This window comes from Oncorhynchus clarkii, chromosome 13 (genome assembly GCF_045791955.1).
Source record: "Oncorhynchus clarkii lewisi isolate Uvic-CL-2024 chromosome 13, UVic_Ocla_1.0, whole genome shotgun sequence".
In the NCBI taxonomy this organism is placed as follows: Eukaryota; Metazoa; Chordata; class Actinopteri; order Salmoniformes; family Salmonidae; genus Oncorhynchus; species Oncorhynchus clarkii.
Genome location: NC_092159.1, coordinates 23009304 through 23029873, shown reverse-complemented (window position 1 = coordinate 23029873; position 20570 = coordinate 23009304). Strand labels below are relative to the sequence as shown.

The 20570-nt window shown below is 43.0% G+C and overlaps 1 protein-coding gene and 1 pseudogene across 5 annotated transcripts in view; one reads left to right on the top strand and one right to left on the bottom strand.

Annotated features, from left to right (window-relative positions):
- The first annotated feature begins 1674 nt into the window (after nt 1-1674).
- The window catches only part of LOC139423839 (endonuclease V-like), a 50013-nt gene continuing 31117 nt past the window's right edge, over nt 1675-20570 (top strand). For 3 of the 5 annotated variants that reach the window (XM_071175478.1, XM_071175477.1, XM_071175476.1), the window contains exons 1-6: nt 1675-1797; nt 8940-9111; nt 13798-13932; nt 14855-14894; nt 15105-15217; nt 20364-20432. In XM_071175478.1, coding sequence (XP_071031579.1) covers nt 1754-1797; nt 8940-9111; nt 13798-13932; nt 14855-14894; nt 15105-15217; nt 20364-20432 — 573 coding nt within the window. In that variant the 5' untranslated portion in view covers nt 1675-1753. The remainder of the gene's footprint in view (nt 1798-8939; nt 9112-13797; nt 13933-14854; nt 14895-15104; nt 15218-20363; nt 20433-20570) is intronic. The other 2 variants (XM_071175479.1, XM_071175480.1) reach the window with 1 other exon arrangement.
- LOC139424135 (UDP-glucuronosyltransferase 2B20-like) lies at nt 10124-11240 on the bottom strand (annotated as a pseudogene).

Below are 20570 nucleotides of genomic sequence, written 5' to 3'. Positions count from 1 at the left end.
ACCAGTTTGAAGCCTAAAATCTCATTTGAAAGTGCTTTCTTGGTAACAAAAAAAAGTGAATTACTGTATGGTATTGAGGAGCTGTCCAAGGTACTACTGACTAATGCCCACTAGATGGCAATCATAAAATATAGAACAGAATTTGCACAAACAAATCAAAATTGTATTTGTCACATGAACCGAATACAACCGGTGTAGTAGACATGCTTACTTACAAGCCCTTAACCAACAATGCAGTTTAAATTTTTTTTTTTTTAAATAAAGAGCATCAGTAAAAGAACAATAGCGAGGCTGTGTACATGGGGTACCAGTACAGAGTCAATGTGTGGGGGTACAGGTTAGTCAAGGTTATATGTACATGTTGATAGTTATTAAAGTGACTATGCATAGATAAGAGAGTAGCTGCACTGTAAAATAGGGGCTTGGGTAGCCATTTGATGACCTGTTCAGGAGTCTTATGGCTTGGGGGTAGAGGCTGTTCAGAAGCCTTTTGGACCTAGACTTGGTGCTCAGGTACCGCTTGCCGTGCGCTAGCAGAGAGTCTATGACTGGGGTGGCTGGAGTCTGACACTTTTTAGGGCCTTCCTCTGACACTGCCTGGTATAGAGGTCCTAGATGACAGAAAGCTTGGCCCCAGTGATGTACTGGACCATACGCACTACCCTCTGTAGTGCCTTGCAATCGGAGGACGAGCAGCTGCCATACCAGGCAGTGATGCAACCAGTCAGAATGCGGGTCCACAAACTAAAGACAAGTTAGGATTTGAACTGCACATTTTGTACAATGCATATTTTATGAGTCTGTCTCAGTTGTGTTTGAAAGACGGTACAAGTACCACTGCAATGAAACTGCTACATGTGAACTGTCGTGTGACACTTGGTGTTTTCAAGATAATTGGGAACTGGGGGGGACTAGGTCAAATCATAACGTCCGTGATCGTCAGTTCGGGAAGCCAGAGCTCTAGAAAGATGCCCGAGTTTCCGACTTGAAATACCAACTTGGATGATGATTCAAAACGAATCCCGGTCGGAGTTTTTTTCAACAGTTTCCAGTTGTCTTGAAAGCACAGAAGTCGGAAATTTCCCGAGTTCCCAGTTGTTTTGAACGCGGCAAGCGCTGTTTGGTTCCGCCCATGTGGAGATACGTTGCAAAACAACACAAGGTACGACCAAAGATATTTATAGCTAACCCAAGACAGTGCATCTGTGTCGTTTACAGTTGGAGCAAATGCAGCATAGTGGGCAGAACATGCAATGAAGTGGACAAAGCCAAGCACGAGCTAGCGAGATCCTATTGGTGCTTTGCAGCATGTATTTGTATATTTCCGTTAGGGAACGCCTCCTCTGAAATGCGAACTCAATTCGACGTTTCACTCCTTCTAAACAACGCCCCTTTTAAAACGTTGGCAAAGCATCAAGTCTATAAAAATGTGTGCACTATGCTCGTAACAGATTATAGTTTTGGGAGCAGAAATGTATTGAGAGCAGATTTTTCAAAGATGAAAAAAATGTGCACAACGTCGGCCCAGTTTAACCTAGTCCCATCCTCTCACTACCCGTGACTGTACTTCCTCTCACTACCATATTTGTTGGTGAAAAAACGAACGCTTCAGCTTTATAGCCCCTGTGACGCGTCTGAGTTTAACCTTCTGTCTGTGGTACAACCGTTCTTTTTATACGTCAGTGGTACAACACGGAAGAAGGTCTTCGCTGCAATAATTTGACACTTCTGCTTGTTCACTTCGAGTAACTACATGTCTATTCTTCCTCAAGCAGAATTGGTCAAGAAATGGGAAAGGTCAGACACGTTTCTCTTAATTTGACATAATAAAATGGCAATATGTAAACTGTATTTCACAGCGAAAAGGAGCACGCGCTGCTCCTCCTCACCTGTGTCATATTGTCATTTGATTAGGACATCACAGACAGGTGTGACAGCTAGCTAGCTATCTAGCTAGCTCACATAATTTGCTAGCCCCCTGGTAGTTACAAATACAGTGCTCTCTAGCCAGCTAGTATCAATCAAGCCAGACATTACAAGAGGCAGAGCAGTTGTCTGGCACATGGAGCAGTGGCGGTCAGTGCCGTTCAAGATGAGGGAGGGCAGATATTCTTTTCATGAGCATGGCCTTGTTTTTCTATTACAGCATATTGGATGAATGTCATTCATATTCCATTCACCCAGTTCGTTGTAACAGCAATATGTTTAGGCTACAACATTATACTCAAATTGTCCCTATACCCATCATGAGGTTGCTACAACCAAGCCTATGAATGAAAGTTTACAACGTAGGTGCACACAGGTCGAGAGATACATTTCAGGTGACAGACCGTGACATTCAATACCGCCTTGCACACACCTGCCTGTATCAAGCTGATATAGGATGTAATTATTAGTCCAACAGTTGCAAGAGTTTCTATTGGACAAATTCAAGTACGTGTATCCCCGTTTATCCTGTTTAAGAAATGTTTTTCAACAGAATCGGTGTGATGAATACACCATTGATCACGCTGTATTCCTTCTCGCATCCATCCGCTCTCCTCCTCTCACCTCTTCCCTTCGCTTGTGGACTTCAATGCACAACACATCAGCTGTATGTGACCAGGCAGAAAAACCTTTCCAGGCCAAACTGCTTAAACACAGCCTACATCGTTGTCACCATATTAGCTAAAGTAACGTCATAGTCAGCATAGCTAATAGAACTAACGCGTTAGTAAACCCGCTACAATGATGCAGTAATGTTACAGTGTACAGTCAGTAAGCAGTTACACCGGCAGGCCCCGGTGGCAATAAATGAGTAAAACCTTGACTTGGAAGAGTTCCAGTGTTGTGTTGGAGAGTCATAGCCAGCTAGCTAACACAGCATCCCTCTGTTTGAGCAGGGTGTTTCCGTAGGCTAAACTAGCCAGCTGCATTTTTTAGCTTAGTAAGTGAAACTGAAAGTGAAAAAAATAACAATCTCTGTATATATATATATATATATATATATATATATATATTTATTTCTTGCTTCTCCATTTTGGAATACATTAATTTGTTCAAAACTGTTCAACTACTCTCTTTGAGTAAACTACTCACCACATGTTATGCATTGCAGTGCTCTCTAGCTGTAATTTATGCTTTCAGTACTAGATTCATTTTCTGATCCTTTGGATCAGGAAGCTAGCTGTCCTCCGGCTACACAATGGTGCTACCCTATAGAGTGCTGTTGAGGCTACTGTTGACCTTCTTTGAAAAATAATGTGTTTTAATCAATTATTTGGAGACATGATTATATTTAGCGTAGTTCTATCTAAAAAGGATAACTTTTTAAATGTCTTACAATTTTTATTTTTATGAAATTCACTGACGAGGATGGTCCTCCCCTTCCAACTCTGAGGTATCTCATAACTTTGAACCAACTTTGATTTTTGACATTTAGCTAGCTAACAATTTGTTGTCCTCCCCATTTCAATCTCCACTGTCATGAGTTCACTAGTTCAGTGGGTGAGGAGGGTTGTCAAAATGTGTATGTTTTGTGTTTTTTTTTTTGGGGGGGGGGGGGGCACAGGGCAGGGTAGTGCACAATGGTGTAAAGTACTTAAGTAGTACTTTAAAGTATTTTTACTGAACTATTTTTTGGGGGTATCTGTACTTTACTATTTATATTTTTGACAACTTTTACTTCACTACATTCCTAAAGAAAATGATGTGCATTTTACTCCATACATTTTCCCTGACACCCAACAGTACTTGTTACATTTTGAATAGCAGGACAGGAATGGTCCAATTCACGCACTTATCAGGAGAACATCCCTGGTCATCTCTACTGCCTCTAATCTGACAGACTCACTAAACACAAATGCTTTGTTTCTGAATGATGTCAGTGTTGGAGTGTGCTCCTGGCTATCCGTAAATAATAAAATACACTAACAATTCTGCCATCAGCTTAATATAAGGAATTTGAAATGATTTATACTTTTACTTTTGATACTTAAGTAAAATTTTGCAATTAGGTTTACTTTCGATACTTAAGTATATTTAAAATCAAACACTTTAGACTTTTACTCAAGTAGTATTTTACTGGGTGATTTTCACTTTCACTTGAGTCATTTCCGATTAAGGTATCTTTACTTTTACTCAAGTATGACAACTGGGTACTTTTTCCAGCACTGGTAGTGCATTTTATTCCCTGCTTTACAATCCCATTTTGCAGGCTTTACTATAGAATTTCTTCCATATAGCCACATTTTCTCATCTGCTTCCCCTATCAAGGTGTTTTCGTACTTCCCTTATGCACCACGCTTTTCTGCATGCTTGCTATACTGTCAACTCTATTCTGCCCTCTATCCATAGTGTGTCGTGGCAATTTCCTGTATTACCAAATGAGGAGAGTTACAAACCACACAGCAGTCAGAGTTATACTTAAACTTCATCTTTAATAATAATTAAACTTTCCAATAGCATTTGACTTTCAACAATTCACTATCTCCAATGAATAGTTGAGTGTCAACATAATGGCAACTGAGATATTTTATAGCAAAGATCCACCCCTCTCAACTTACATGACGAACCACAGATCTCAGGAACTCTTCACAAAGGGCCTTTTACTTGAGAAAGGAGTATCCCTTAGCCAGAGAGCATTAGCTATACATTATCGTTCAGTTTGGTCTCTAAGACGAGGTTCTAATCTCGTTCCTGGTAATTCATAGTACCAAAACATTACCTCCATCCAAGGCATCACTCAATTGTCAACTCTATGTACTCCCTTCTCAAGTAAACCCCCTCTTCTCCCCACTCCTGGACAAGCTCACTGAGGGAAGTGACTTGCGCACAGACATTGTGGAGCCAAGAGATAATTGGTTCCCCCTTAATCACGCCATCCCTTCACATGGTTTAACAGATACATTCACATATGAAGACAATGTTCCATTCTGACGTCTCCCCTCTCTGGGCCCCAAGTGACTGAGCCCAAGCTGAGAAGGGAAAAGTGCAACTGCCAACAGTATAGTCCAAAGGGATACATTCTAATGACAAGTATCTCACATAAGCATATTATGTAAATAAAACATCTTATTTATCTATGTTACCCAACTAATTCTGATTAATCCGCCACAAGTGACAATAGTGGTAGCTGGATTGTTTGTCGAGATCTGCAATAGGCTAACTAGCAATCATACCACACATAAAATTATTCAAAGCTGCTAAAAATGTTTTACATAAATCCACAAGAACATAGAGGAATAGCTGATATGCAGCGGAGAGGCCTGGTGCGTCATTGCACATGAGAAAAACCTTAAGACACACAGCTCAAAAAGCTCCCTACTGATCTTGTTTAAGCCATACAAATGTAATTGACTATATAACGGATGCCCCTCTTCACATTTCTCCAAATAGTAAAAAATAGCAAACATAAAATAATTATTCATTTAACTAATATGAAACTATTTTTTCATGCTGAAGCAGTCCATTTTCAATGTTTTTCCCCCAAAACCTTGCTAATTAAATGTTGACTGGAAAGTAGGCCTACCTGACAGAATGATATTTTAAAAATTATATATATTTTTTAATTTTACCCCTTTTTCTCCCCAATTTCGTGGTATCCAATTGTTTTTTAGTAGCTACTATCTTGTCTCATCGCTACAACTCCCGTACGGGCTCAGGAGAGACGAAGGTTGAAAGTCGCATGACTTTCAACCTTCCTCCGATACACAACCCAACCAAGCCGCACTGCTTCTTTACACAGCGCGCATCCAACCCGGAAGCCAGCCGCACCAATGTGTTGGAGGAAACACCGTGCACCTGGCAACCTTTGTTAGCGCGCACTGCGCCAGGCCCGCCACGGGAGTCACTGGTGCGCGATGAGACAAGGACATTCCTACCTGCCTAACCCGGACGACGCTAGGCCAATTGTGCGTCGCCCCACGGACCTCCCGGTCGCGGCCGGTTACGATAGAGCCTGGGCGTGAACCCAGAGTCTCTGATGGCACAGCTGGCGCTGCAGTACAGCGCCCTTAACCACTACGCCACCCGGGAGGCCCTGATAGCATGATAATTTGAATCAGTGGGGTGCACATTTGTTTTGTTCTGAATACTCAGCCATCATATGTGCAGTACAGAAACCTGACAGAAACACTGCTAGCCTAACAAGAAATGTACTGTGACTAAAAACTCGGTTGGGACATGCTTTCAATGGTTCTCTCCAACACCTGGCACTAATATAGTGGATTAGGGGGGGTACCCTAACTGTGACTCAAACCCTGGTCCCTATGACTGTCATTCCAAAAACCATTATACTGTCACAATCCTCGCTATATGAGCCATGATGAGGGTGGCAGGTAGCCTAGCGGTTAAGAGCGTTGGGCTAGTAACTGAAAACTTGCTGGTTCGAATCCCCAAGCCGACTAGGTGAAAAGTCTGTCGATGTGCCCTTGAGCAAGGCACTAAACCCTAATTGCTCTGGATAAGAACATCTGCTAAATGTAATGATACAATTCCTACCAAGTGGATTAGCCCTATTAGCACGATCCATAGGGTGTTTGCCTTTCACGGCAGAGACTCTGTTTAACTTCCTTGTCCTGCCATTTGCTACAATGCTGTTTGAAGTGGGATGGTGGCCGTGCCTTCAAGTACAGAGGGGGCAGTGTCGCAAACCTCACTATATGAGCCGCGGTACAATTCCCAGCAACTGGGTTAACCCTATTGGCACGATGTTTTGTCTTTCACGCCAGCAATCTTAGTTGTATTCCCTGCCTCACTGTTCGCTACAATACCAAAAGGCTAAAGTCTCTTAGTGAGGTTGTTAGGTGTTGTACATAGGTTGTTTAGTATTATTACAAGGGGTGCAAGTTTCATTCCATTTTAAAATTAGGATTGTTGTTTTCTGCTGGCTCGCTTTACATTTCAATTTTTTTATCCGTTTTACAGTTAATTCAATTTGTATGGTCTTAGGGACATTATTGTTTTCAAGTGAGTACAATTCTACTCTAGACTGTAAATTGCAGTGAAAATGTAATTGAAATAATGGTGCAAAAGCCCTGTTATTTGAATGTTCGATTCCATTAATTCCATTTGGATCAGTTGTGGGTCTACTCTCAGATTATAAAGTCTAGAAAGGCACAGTACAGGACAGTCCGGCTGTATTTTTACTTCTGATGCTGATGCAATGTCTGTTGCTGATCATCATTCTCCCAAGTCTTCCTATATAGTGAAGCCACATAGGCCTATGCTCCCAGCAGGCCCTGTTATTCAGGGAAGCTTAACGCCCGTTCTGCCTTCTTTCCGACCCGAGCAGCTTTTCCTCGATCTAGAACCTAAGGCTTCAATATAGCCTACATATTTGTCATTTAACTTTTAAAATGTATTACCTTTTTTTGTGTGGCAGAAACACAACTAGTCATAATGTTTTAATCTGATTAGGCTACTTCGAAAGTCTCCTGTAACCTACCTTCGCACGTTATCCACTCCACTCAAATATAATCCAGTTTCCCAACTGCACACTGGCCATTCAATCAATGGCAAGAGACTCTGTTACAAAACACCCAAACGTTTATTGACATTCGTAGTTTGTCAAGCCAAGCCTTTGATACGGAGTAGGGAGGGATCTGTTTTCTGTTTGTCGAGATTGACATACTCTATTTGATTGGAGTGTTGAAAACGTAAACCAAGATGAAGTCGGTAATCGGTATGCAGTTATGCATTGCTTATTGGTTGTGTGTTGGCACAGAAACCTGTTGGTGGGGAAAACGTTGCATATGTTTTATATACTTGTAGTAATAAGGTACAAGGGGGTGTGGTATATGGCCAATATACCTCAAACCCCCAAGGTGTCTTATTTCTATTATAAACTGGTTACCAATGTAATTAGAACAGTAAAAAGTGATTTCAGCGAATCAGCGTACAGGTTTCGAACCACCTGCTTTACAATTATAGATATATCATACAAATGTACATCTGATTTCCCCCTGGCTAATGATTATTGTCTGCAGCCGTCTCTGATCGTAGTGTAGTGAGGCAGGCAGGGGGATAGAGCTCATCAGTGGTGGTCGGCAAAACCTCAACCTTCTGGCCCGTAGCCCTGCCCGGCATCGACTGTGCCACAAAACCATGCTGAAGTGGTCAATTCGATATCCACGTTTACTCATTTTGCCATGGGGCAAAGACACATTTTTAAAGCTAATTTCCAGCATGACTTATGCCATGTTAATGATATCTGAGTGACTAACAAAATCAAAGGCGGCCCCCTGGAGGTCAGTATCCCTGGGCGACTGACAGAACAAGAACAGAAAAACTGCTGATGCACAACCAAAATTTGAAATTGCAACTTGTGTATTCTACTATTCTAACTCTCAACAGTACGTTGAGACCCAGACTAAGCTTCTGGGTCTCCGATTGTGCTTGGAGCCAGCCCTGCACAATTTGGTATTTTAAACCCAATGAACTGTGCTCATGGAATATCACATATCAACCACAAAACCATGTAAAAGGTCTGAATGTCGGCCTAGTTATTCTTGTTCAATACTGGATAGCCCTTGTGAGGTTCAGGTAGGGTTGTCTTGGGAGAACAGTAGTAAGTTACCCTATGACACCAGCGGAGGGACACAGCATCTGGGCAGGTGAGGTGAGGCCTTTCTGCAAGAGAGAAGTTTCCTGCCAACAGTAACCCTGGAATGCTGCCAGTATCGGCTACCTCTATCAGCCGTTGACTTGTGAATCTATTGTGACCATCACTAATAATGGTATCATGTCCCTTTTCCCAGCGCCGCCTCCTTGTTAGATTTGTGTCTGACGCTGGAGATGTAGAAGCCAAGCAGATGGTGTAGGGGGACCGGTGCTGTAGAATGCCTCATTACTAGTAGAAGTCTTCATCCGCTGTTGGCCAGTCCAAATTTGCACCCTACCTCTCCCCCTTGGCCACTAACCCTTTGCGGTTTTCTCTCCCTCTCCTCTTTCTCTCCTAGTGAACAGGCCAGCCTGAGGCAGCAGGTGGTGGAGGAGGACACAGAGGATTGGCAGAGATGTCCCGACTTCACCGGGCTGGAGAGGGTTGGAGGAGTGGACCTGTCGTTCATCAAAGGAGATGACGTCAACGCCTGTGCCCAGCTAGTGGTGCTCAGCTACCCAGACCTAGAGGTAAGGCACTGACTCAGAATATTTCTATGCTAATGCTAACCATAGGCTGAGTCTTAATGCTATAAAGCCCAAACGGACCATTTCTATGCTAATGCTTACCATGGGCTGCGTCTTAATGCTATAAAGTGGTTTCCTTTCCTCCTCTGACTCACAGGCACTGTTTGAGCATACTAGATGAAAGAAAGATGGTGTTCTTTTTCTATTTCACCTGAATAGCTATTCTGTAGTAGTGTGGATCAAAGAAAGGAGACAAGGAAAGGAAGTGACTTGAAGGTATTGACACACAGGCCATGTCTGTTCAGTCATCCTAGCAGTTTGTGACCACGAGTCTTGCCTCAACTTTTCATTGCCTCTATTTTTCATTCTTAACCGTTCCGCTCCCTCTATTGGACCCGACCCTAATTCTCCATCAAGGGCTGTCAACACATTCTGTAACACAACCCATCATAATTAATGATATTTGCCAGCTTGTTTTGTTGATACATGGACCAATTTTGTTGTAATGTTATTATAGTACGGCTAATTAAATGTTCCCCAGTCAGTGCAGACACAATAATTTACCCCGAGTCTCTCCCATTGGATTTTATTGGATTTATTCACAACACAGTGGTTTTTGCATCATAAGCCCAAACAATTTCAGAATAGCCAAGAGCCACAATGAATTTTTACAAATTGGCTACTTGAAGTTTAAAATAGTTTTGAATATCCAAGGATGAATATCTGAGTAATATTCTGAATTATAGTAATTTGTGTGACATTCACATGACAATTAACATAGAAGATACTAAATACAAATTCTGACAATGGCGGGCATTTTAGCAGGAGTACACCAACTCCTCAATCAAATAAAATTGACTTGATAGAACAATGTGAAATAAATCAACACAATTTATTAAACAAAAAATACACTTGTGTGATACCCATTTCCCAACAAGTTAATCACAAATACTTGAAGCTCTCAGAAATAATAACTTTTACTTATGAGTACAGTATGATGATACATTTGTATTTTTCAACACAACCTGCAGCAACAGTATTTTACTATAGCTGCATTAGGCAAGAGGAAGAGGAGCACCATTGCCAACAATGTGGTGATGACATCCACTGAGTGGTAGCTGTGTCATGGCATCCTGTGGGACTCTGAGCGCAAGTCAGCAGCCTCTTTGTGTCTCATGACGAACTCGATCCAGTAGACGGCCCTGTCCAGTGGCTTCATGGAATGGTCTGGAGAGCTTCTGCATGTTGAACTTGTAGGCCCTATTGAGGAGAACTTCCTGCAAGCCCTGAAGAAAGATCCCTCTATTGAAACTGCCAATGTCTAAAACCTTGGCTCCTCCTCTCTCTTCCAGCTGGTGAAGACTGTCAAATTGGTCTTGGAACAGTGGCAAACCCAACACCATGGTAAATGGCCTCCTTGACAACATTTGTGACACAAATGCTCTGATTTTGTCATGACCAAGGAGGTCAGACTGAGCTAGCCATTTTACCAGGAGGGTATTGTTACCCAAAATGGAGGGCTTGTCACTAACATGTCCCCACATGACTTTCTGAGGCGTTGGGAAAAGGCAGAAGCAATTTCAGTGGATACATCCCTTGTAAGACTGACTAAGGATTCTAACTACATTATAATGACCCCATGTTCTCCAGAGCTCTGAACAAACTATTCTAGCTCTTTTGAGAGCGGTTGAGCAGGCTTACAGTAGAAGCCATGAATGTGTACGACGTGGAGACCCGAAAACAAAATCAGAGCGAATCAACCATAGGTCAGCTGAACGGAGCAATCTGTAATAATGAATATCTCGGCCAAATTATTTATCACAAAGCTCATCATAGTATAGATTGAACTCTACAATTTCATGGTAAACCATAATACCATAAAACATTATATTTCCGAGCCGCTGTAAGAAATGTATATCCTCCAATAAACTTGATCTAAAAACTGGAACAAATGACTAGCGAGGGAGAAAGAGCAAAATGTGTATACCAGCTGTGGTCCAACGAGCACTGTAAACTAAAGGCAATCTAATATAATGCACTAGCAAGACTCCCCCACCCCATGCAGGTTCTGTGAGCACCTTGTCCTACCTCGCTTCCACAAGGCTTTTCATGTGTTCTTTATCCTCAAACATTGCTCCTACCACACATACTTTCTTGAATCTTTGAAAGTAAACTCAACAAAAAAAGAAACGTCCCTTTTTCATGACCCTGTCTTTCAATGATAATTTGTAAAAATCCAAATAACTTCACAGATCTTCATTGTAAACGGTTTAAACACTGTTTCCCATGCTTGTTCAATGAACCATAAGTATTTAATGAACATGCACGGTACATCCGAACATCACACCTGCAGGACAGGTACAGGATGACAACAACAACTTCCCGAGTTACACCAGGAACGCACAATTCCTCCATCAGTGCTCACACTGTCCGCAATAGGCTGAGAGAGGCCGTACGGGAGTTGTAGCGATGGGACTACTACCAATTGGATACCACGAAATTGGAGAGAAAAAATATATATATTTTTTTTAAACTATGAAATAACACATGTAGTGTAGTAACACATACAAGTGTTAAACCAATCAAAATATATTTTAGATTTTAGTTTCTTCAAAGTATCCACCCCTTGCCTTAATGACAGCTTTGCACACTCTTGGCATTCTCTCAACCAGCTTCATGAGAAATGCTTTTCTAACAGTTTTGAAGGATTTCCTACATATGCTGAGCACGTGTTGTCTGCTTTTCCTTCACTCTGCGGTCCAAATCATCCCAAACCATCTCAACTGGGTTGAGGTTGGGTGATTGTGGAGGCCAGGTCATCTGATGCAGCACTCCATCACTCTCCTTGGTCAAATAGCCCTTACACAGCCTGGAGGTGTGTTTTGGGTCACTGTCTTGTTGAAAAACAAATGATAGTCCCACTAAGCGCAAAGCAGATGGGATGGCTTATCGCTGCAGAATACTGTGGTAGGCATGCTGGTTAAGTGTGCCTTGAATTCTAAATAAATCACTGACAGTGTCACCAGCAAATCACCATCACACCTCCTCCTGCATGCTTCACGGTGGGAGCCACACATGCAGAGATCATCAAGACACGGTGGTTGGAACCAAAAATATCAGATTTGGATTCATCAGACCAAAGGATAGATTTCCACCGGTCTAATGTCCATTGATCGTGTTTCTTGGCCTCAGCTAGTCTCTTCTTCTTATTTGTGTCCTTTAGTAGTGGTTTCAGCAATTCGACCATGAAGGCCTGATTCACGCAGTCTCCTCTGAACAGTTGATGTTGAGATGTATCTGTTACTTGAACTCTGAAGCATTTATTTGGTCTGCAATTTCTGAGGCTGGTGGTAACTGTAATGAACTTATCCTCTGCAGCAGAGGTAACTCTTCCTTTCCTGTGGCGGTCCTCATGAGAGCCAGTTTCATCATAGCGCATGATGGTTTTTGCGACCGTATTGACTGACCTTCATGTCTTAAAGTAATGATGGGCTGTCGTTTCTCTTTGTTTATTTGAGCTGTTCTTGCCATTATATGGACTTGGTCTTTTACCAAATAGTGCTATATTCTGTATAACACCATACCTTGTCACAACAGATCTGATTGTCTCAAACACATTTAAGGAAATAAATTCCACAAATTAACTTTTAACAAGGCACACCTGTTAATTGAAATGCATTCCAGATGTACCTCATGAAGCTGGTGGTGCTCTTGTTCTCCATAGACTTTACAGTGTCCCAGAACTTTTTGGAGTTAGAGCTACAGGATGCAAATTTCTGCTTGTAAAAGCTGGCCTTTGCTTTCCTGACTGACTGTGTGTATTGGTTCCTGACTTCCCTGAACAGTTGCATGTCGCGGGGACTATTCGATGCTATTGCAGTCCACCACAGGATGTTTTTGCGCTGGTCGAGGGCAGTCAGGTCTATTTCCAAGCATAGTGGTGGCTGCATCATGTTATGTCTATGCTTGTAATTGTTAAGGACTGGGGAGTTTTTCAGGATACAAAATAAATGGAGTGGAGCCAAACACAGACACAATCCAAGAGGAAAACCTGGTTCAGTCTGCCTTCCACCAGACACTGGGAGATTAATTAATCTGTCAGCAGGACAATAACCTAAAACACAAGGCCAAATCTACACTGGAGTTGCTTACCAAGGAGGCAATGAATGTTCCTGAGTGACCGAGTTACAATTTTGACTTAAATCTGCTTGAAAATCTATGGCAAGACCTGCAAATGGTTGTCTAGCAATGATCAACAACCAATTTAACAGAGCTTGAATCCTTTTTTAAAGAGTAATGGGCAAATGTTGCACAATCCAGGTGTGGAAAGCTCTTAGAGACTTACCCAGAAAGACTCACAGCTGTAATTGCTGCCAAAGGTGCTTCTACAAAGTCTTGGGTGTGAATACTTAAGGAAATTAGATATTTCTGAACTTCATATTAAATACATTTGCAAACATTTCTAATAACATGTTTTCAATTTGTCATTATGGGGCATTGTGTGTAAATGGGTGATAAAAATATATATATATATATATATTAATCTATTTTGAATTCTGGCTGTAACACCACAAAATGTGGAATGAGTTGAGGAGGATGAATACTTTCTGAAGGCACTGTATTAGATATAACACAGGCATACGTTTATACCGGTGTTCTCTGCTGTCTGTTCCCTGTGTCCACTACCAGCTGCTGTATGAAGACAGTCAGATGGTGACCCTGACCGCCCCCTACATCTCAGGGTTCCTGGCCTTCAGGGAGACCCCCTATCTGCTGGAGGCCCTGCAGCGCCTGGAGACGACCCAGCCCAGCCTGCTACCTCAGGTCAGGGTCTGGCCACTTTGGCATTGGAGATGTTACAGTTTAACTGACTTAGTTGCTGTTATACTGAGAGAACCCTAATGTCTCAATTTAGTTGAAAGTAAATGTCACTCTGACATGTTTTATACTGTCTGACTTCTGTTGAGACTTAAGGTTAGTACAGTTTCATTGATGTTGTCGGTTTGCTGTGTCCAACTGTTTAACTGTTCACCTCAGGGCGATACATCTCTGTGTGTTAATGCCTTTCTTTTCAGCTATCCAATACCCTCTATCTTCCTCTCCCACTATGTGTGTCCATAAGTCAGCTCTGTATCATCCATACCTTTCCACTCTCCTGTGTTAGTCACAGCCCACACAAATCACTCACTCCCACCTCAAGTCGGGTCCCTGTCCACACCCCTCCCACACAAAACACATCTGCCTAACACATGCACGCTGCCCTCGTGGATTTATCACTGACATTTACCAATGGACACTGACAGACCATTCCCCGCTGCTTTATGTACAGCTCCTCAAATTCTTTCTACATGACTTATGATTCACAGCAGAAGTATGCCTGTACAACCACCTTGGCACTGTAAGAAATCAGTGAAAGGGCTGTTGGCACAGTTCAATACATTCAGTACATCCATCCAACAAAATCTTGTGAAAACTCTTCTTTTGTTAGCCTGTAGAAAGACCTCATGCTGTATAAGTACAAGGGACAGCAGAGAGCTGCTTTGAGACTTGCCCATCTCTCACCCGTTGCCTCTTTCTGTACTTGCCCATCTCTCACCCGTTGCCTCTTTCTGTACTTGCCCATCTCTTACCCGTTGCCTCTTTCTGTACTTGCCCATCTCTTTCTGTACTTGCCCATCTCTCACCCGTTGCCTCTTTCTGTACTTGCCCATCTCCCACCCGTTGCCTCTTTATCTGTCCCCAACAGGTGGTCTTGGTGGATGGGAATGGTCTGTTCCACTACAGAGGTGAGTAGTGAAACAGACGATCTCGGTCTCAAATTAAGACTGATTCGAACTGAGACCGAGACTGGATTCTCAGGCGACATACTGTCTACTAATAGCATTTACTATTTACTACTAACAGTAGCATGTTACATACTTGCATAACAATTCAGACTTCAGCTAATTGTGACAGTCATGTCCCCTACTATACATATGGGGTTGTCTTTTTTCCAGAGTTTGGCCTGGCGTGTCACCTGGGAGTTCTGTCAGGGCTTCCCTGTATAGGTGTGGCCAAGAACCTCCTGCAGGTGCAGGGTGTGGAGAAGAACGAGAAACACCAGTCACAGGTGAGAGCTCCACCGCTCACATTTCACACTGGTAGAGACCAAAATGATGAACAGATAAACACATTTTTTTGGGGGGGGGGGGATGGCATTGAATCAAATGGCTCATTTCCAATGATTTAATGCCTGTAAGGGCGGAGTGTCACTAGTTATATTTAATTTGTTCTTTTGTTTTTACAATAACAACTGGTTAACACATTCTGATGGATAGCACTCAAATGAGATCTCAACTGACATTGGACTACTAAACTGTAGCCTACCTACAGTAGGTCTGCATTTGAGAAAATGTCTGACCTCCAATGTGAAGCTTTTGTCAAGCTTTTCCTCTCCTCTTCTGTTGTTGACAGACTTCACATACCATCCTCGGTGGTGTGGTCCCTTTTCTTGTGACTGTATCAAACAACATTTTTGATACATTAATACAAAATAATTATAGGCCTACCTACAGTTTTATAGTGTTAATTTAATATTCATGAATCATTCATGTGGGCTCTTGTCCACCTTTGTGCTCTATTTGTCACACTTAGTCATACTGTAGCTGTGTTGAAATTGGAGTACAGAGAGCACAATGCATTATTCATCATTCTATTGTGATAAATGTTTTAAGGTAGTGTGTTTTCTTGCCTGGATCTATTGTAATATTTTATTGTGGGATGTTAGTTTCTCTCCCCAGTGTATCTGTGGCTTGAACTGTATTATACAAGTCGAGCAAAAACAAAAACCTGTTGGTGAAAACCGTAAACCAGCTCTTATTGAAGAGAATACTGGTGGGAGGAGTCTCCAGTAAAATACAGTATATAAACTCAGCAAAAAAAGAAACATCCTCTCACTGTCAACTGCGTTTATTTTCAGCAAACTTAACGTGTGAATATAACAAGATTCAACAACTGAGACATAAACTGAACATGTTCCACAGACATGTGACTAACAGAAATTGAAAAATGTGTCCCTGAACAAAGGGGGGGGTCAAAATAAAAAGGAACAGTCAGTATCTGGTGTGGCCACCAGCTGCATTAAGTATTGCAGTGCATCTCCTCTTCATGGACTGCAACAGATTTGCCAGTTCTTGCTGTGAGATGTTACCCCACTCTTCCACCAAAGCACCTGCAAGTTCCCGGACATTCCTGGGGGGAATGGCCCTAGCCCTAGCCCTCACCCTCCGATCCAACAGGTCCCAGACGTGCTTAATGGGATTAAGTTCCGGGCTCTTTGCTGACAATGACAGAACACTGACATTCCTGTCTTGCAGGAAATCACGCACAGAACGAGCAGTATGGCTGGTGGCATTTTCACGCATGTCAGGATGAGCCTGCAGGAAGGGTACCACATGAGGGAGGAGGATGTCTTCCCTGTAACGCACATCGTTGAGATTGGCTGCAATGACATCAAGCTCAGTTTGATGATGCTGTGACACACCACCCCAGACCATGACGGACCCTCCACCTCCAAATCGATCCCACTCCAGTGTACAGGCCTTGGTGTAACGCTCATTCCTTTGACAATAAACGCTAATCTGACCATCACCCCTGGTGAGACAAAACCGTGACTTGTCAGTGAAGAGCACTTTTTGCCAGTCCTGTCTGGTCCAGCTATGGTGGGTTTGTGCCCATAGGCGGCGTTGTTGCCGGTGATGTCTGGTGAGGACCTGCCTTACAACAGGCCTACAAGCCCTCAGTCCAGCCTCTCTCAGCCTATTGCGGACCGTCTGAGCACTGATGGAGGAATTGTGCGTTCCTGGTGTAACTCGGGCAGTTATTGTTGCCATCCTGTACCTGTCCCGCAGGTGTGATGTTCGGATGTCTGCCACTGCGAGGACGATCAGCTGTCCGTCCTGTCTCCCTGTAGCACTGTCGTAGGCGTCTCACAGTACAGACATTGCAATTTATTGCCCTGGCCACATCTGCAGTCCTCATGCCTCCTTGCAGCATGCCTAAGGCACGTTCACGCAGATGAGCAGGGACCCTGGGCATCTTTCTTTTGGTGTTTTTCAGAGTCAGTAGAAAGGTTTCTTTAGTGTCCTAAGTTTTCATTACTGTGACCTTAATTGCCTACCGTCTGTAAGCTATTAGTGTCTTAACGACCGTTCCACAGGTGCATGTTCATTAAATGTTTATGGTTCATTGAACAAGCTTGGGAAACCGTGTTCAAACCCTTTACAATGAAGATCTGTGAAGTTATTTGGATTTTTAGGAATCATCTTTGAAAGACGGGGTCCTGAAAAAGCGACGTTTCTTTTTTTGCTGAGTTTATATATTTTTTAAAGCAATTTGTTTTGTTGCGGAAAATTCCAATCCAAAATTACAAATAATTTCATTTTAAGGAAATTGCATGCTTCAGGCTTGCATCAGAGCAGTGATATAGTGGGATGGTTTGGTGTCTGTAATGACTGATGGAGAGGTGATAGTAATGAGAGAGGTAAGGGATTCACTCTTCTGATTTTGAATGACAGACACAGACAGACATACATACATGACTAATGTGACCACAATGCTAACAGATTTCCATCGTAAAAGGCCATGGTAGTTTAGCCAGTACCCTGAACACACGCCACCAAAAATCAACTGCCAAACGACTCCACAACCTAAAAACTCAATTACCATCCAATAACCGCAGCTCAAACCGTGCCCACGACGCACATCTATGTTAGCGTAGCGCACTAATCTTACACAACACTTTGTGAAAAACACTTGATGTCCCTCAGCTCTGCTTTAGCTCTAACGGCTGTTATGTTTAGACTCAGATTAGGTTTCCACTGTTTATGACCAGAGAAACCGGTAGCGACTCCCAAGTTAATTAGATCTCTCTCGGGCGACACTTAGCACAGACGATAGACGATAGCAATAGCATAAGCCTCACTAACCGAACTACTGTAGCCACGGTGTGGATTGCATTGGCTGAGATTTCTGAGCAAACTGATACAGTATCTGTCAGTTAGCTACTGTTAGCCAAAGTGTTGGCTCTTAGCTAGTCTTTCATTAAGGTATCAGGTAGCTTTTAGCAGTTCAGATACATTTCCCTCGGGCTTTTAGCTAGCGACGCTCCAGTTATTTTAAATGAAACATTAGAACACCTCTTATCTTGACTTTGGTACTGGCGTCAGGCTGTTTTCAAATGATGACTCACTGCGGATTGTAGAATGATAGATGTGACCTGTCTGACTTCAATATACAAGCGTACCGTTAAACTGCCATGTGTGTAGTTGTTTTTGCTCATTAATCACATCATGCAACATGAGTCATATTTGTTCCTCCAACTGCTCTCACCCGAAATTAGATTAGGGGAATCTGTGTTCATACGTCCAGAGTGAAGGAGACGTCAAAGATACGCACGGACATCCAATGTGTCGCTGGGGTTTCGTTATGTCCGAGGGTTTCGTAACATTGCGCTGCCGCTCAATTTAAATCCCAGCAAAATGTCAATTTAAACATCGCAATACAATTTACGTGAATTGTTCATGGGATTTAAACACGAAGGCGTTTTTAGAAGTTCCTGTGATCATGGAGCCTCTGTTGTCACGGTGACATCACATTTCTGTGTTCCTGTTACCCCCTGCGTCTTATTATGGGCTAAAGGTTTGTATGGCCATGCCACTGGTCTTCTCCCGTTGTGTGTGCATGTGTACATATGTGTGTTATGCGTCACTGCAACAGTGGTTCTATTGTGTGCATTGCCAGGGAGTGACTCACTGAGGCCTGTTGAATGAGATGAGCTCGATGGATGGGGGCAAAATTCCATTCACATGGCAGCTGCTGCCCCTGCCTGCTGCTCTGTGGATGAAATTCCTGTCTCTGTCTCTCTTTTTCGCTTCTCTTTCTATGGCTCCACTCTATTTCCCAGCTCTCTCTCTCGCTCCTTTCACTCCTCTCTCTCCTCTCTCTGCAACTGCCATCTCTCAATATCCCATCATCATTTTTCCCTCTCCCAGCTCTCTCCCAGACCCCTTCACGCACTCTTTCTCTCCCTCCTCCTCTTCCTCTCTGGCACGGAGTCAAACCACTGTGTTATTGATGGTTGGCCTGTCTCATGTCCTACTGCCCAGGGTGGCTGACTCAGACAGACACACTGCTCTCCCAGATACCACCAGATGGGCCCTGGGCCCTACCTGGCCCCTCACCTGGCGTATCCTCCTGTCCTGTATTATAATTAGTTATAGTGAAATGGATAAGACATCAAAGCTTTCGTTAGTTTAAAGCCAAGCCCTCATCTCCAATGAGACACCTGTTACAGCATCAGACTTGGCATCAGGGATGAGGATGGTTCGTTTTGATCTGAATGTATCTCAAGCTGATTGCAGGATCTGAGAGCCTCTCTCAAATAAACTTTGCATCATCCAATATGTGAAATATCAGATTTTTTACTTTCAAGTTTAAGGTCGAGTGAAGACGGGATGATGTGGTTTTTCACGTACCGATGACTCACACCATCCTATGCACTTCAAATTAGATTTACACTACATGACCAAAAGTATGTGGACATCTGCTTGTCAAATATCTCATTCCAAAATCAAGGGCATTAATATGGAGTTGGTCCCCCTTTGCTGCTATAACAGCATTTATAACTATAACACGCTTCAGCGTGTAAAGTTCTGTGAGCTTGTGTGGTCTACCACTTCGTGGCTGAGCCGTTGTTGCTCCTAGACGTGTCCACTTCACAATAACAGCACTTACAGTTGACCGGGGCAGCTCTAGCAGGGCAGAAATATGACTAACTGACTTTTTTTATGACAGTGCCATGTTAAAAGTCAGTGAACTCTTCAGTAATGCCATTCTACCATATGGAGGTTGCACGGCTGTGTGCTCGATTTTATACACCTGTCAGCAACGGGTGTGGCTGAAATAGGCAAATTCACTAATATGAAGGGGTGTCTACATACTTTTGTAAATATAGTACATTACCAGGAAGGAAACAGGACAGCTACTAGCATGTTGCCTTGTGAGAAAGACAGGAACAGGGCTGTGAAGAACATGTCAGGGTCTCATCCTCCCCTCGAAGAAAAGAGAGACGAGGAGATGGAAGAGAGAAAGACTTTGATATTGCAAGAAAAATAAACACGCGCACAGACAGAGAGAAAGTCAGACTCGGACGGACAGACGAACAGACTGACAGTAGTAGTGTGCATAAATGATGGTCTGACTCCACTCCTCCTCAGATTGCCTCATTGCAGAAGGGAGGAGAGAGCTTCCCTCTGACTAGCGACTCAGGAAAAGTGCTGGGGAAGGTAAGACTCACGCGCACGTTCACTGCATCGCACACAAACGCGTAATCAGTAGTTCTAAACATACAGTCTCTCCTCTCCTCTGTCTGTCTCTCTGTTTCTCCTCTCCTCTCTCTCGCTCTCTCTCTCTCTCTCTCTCCA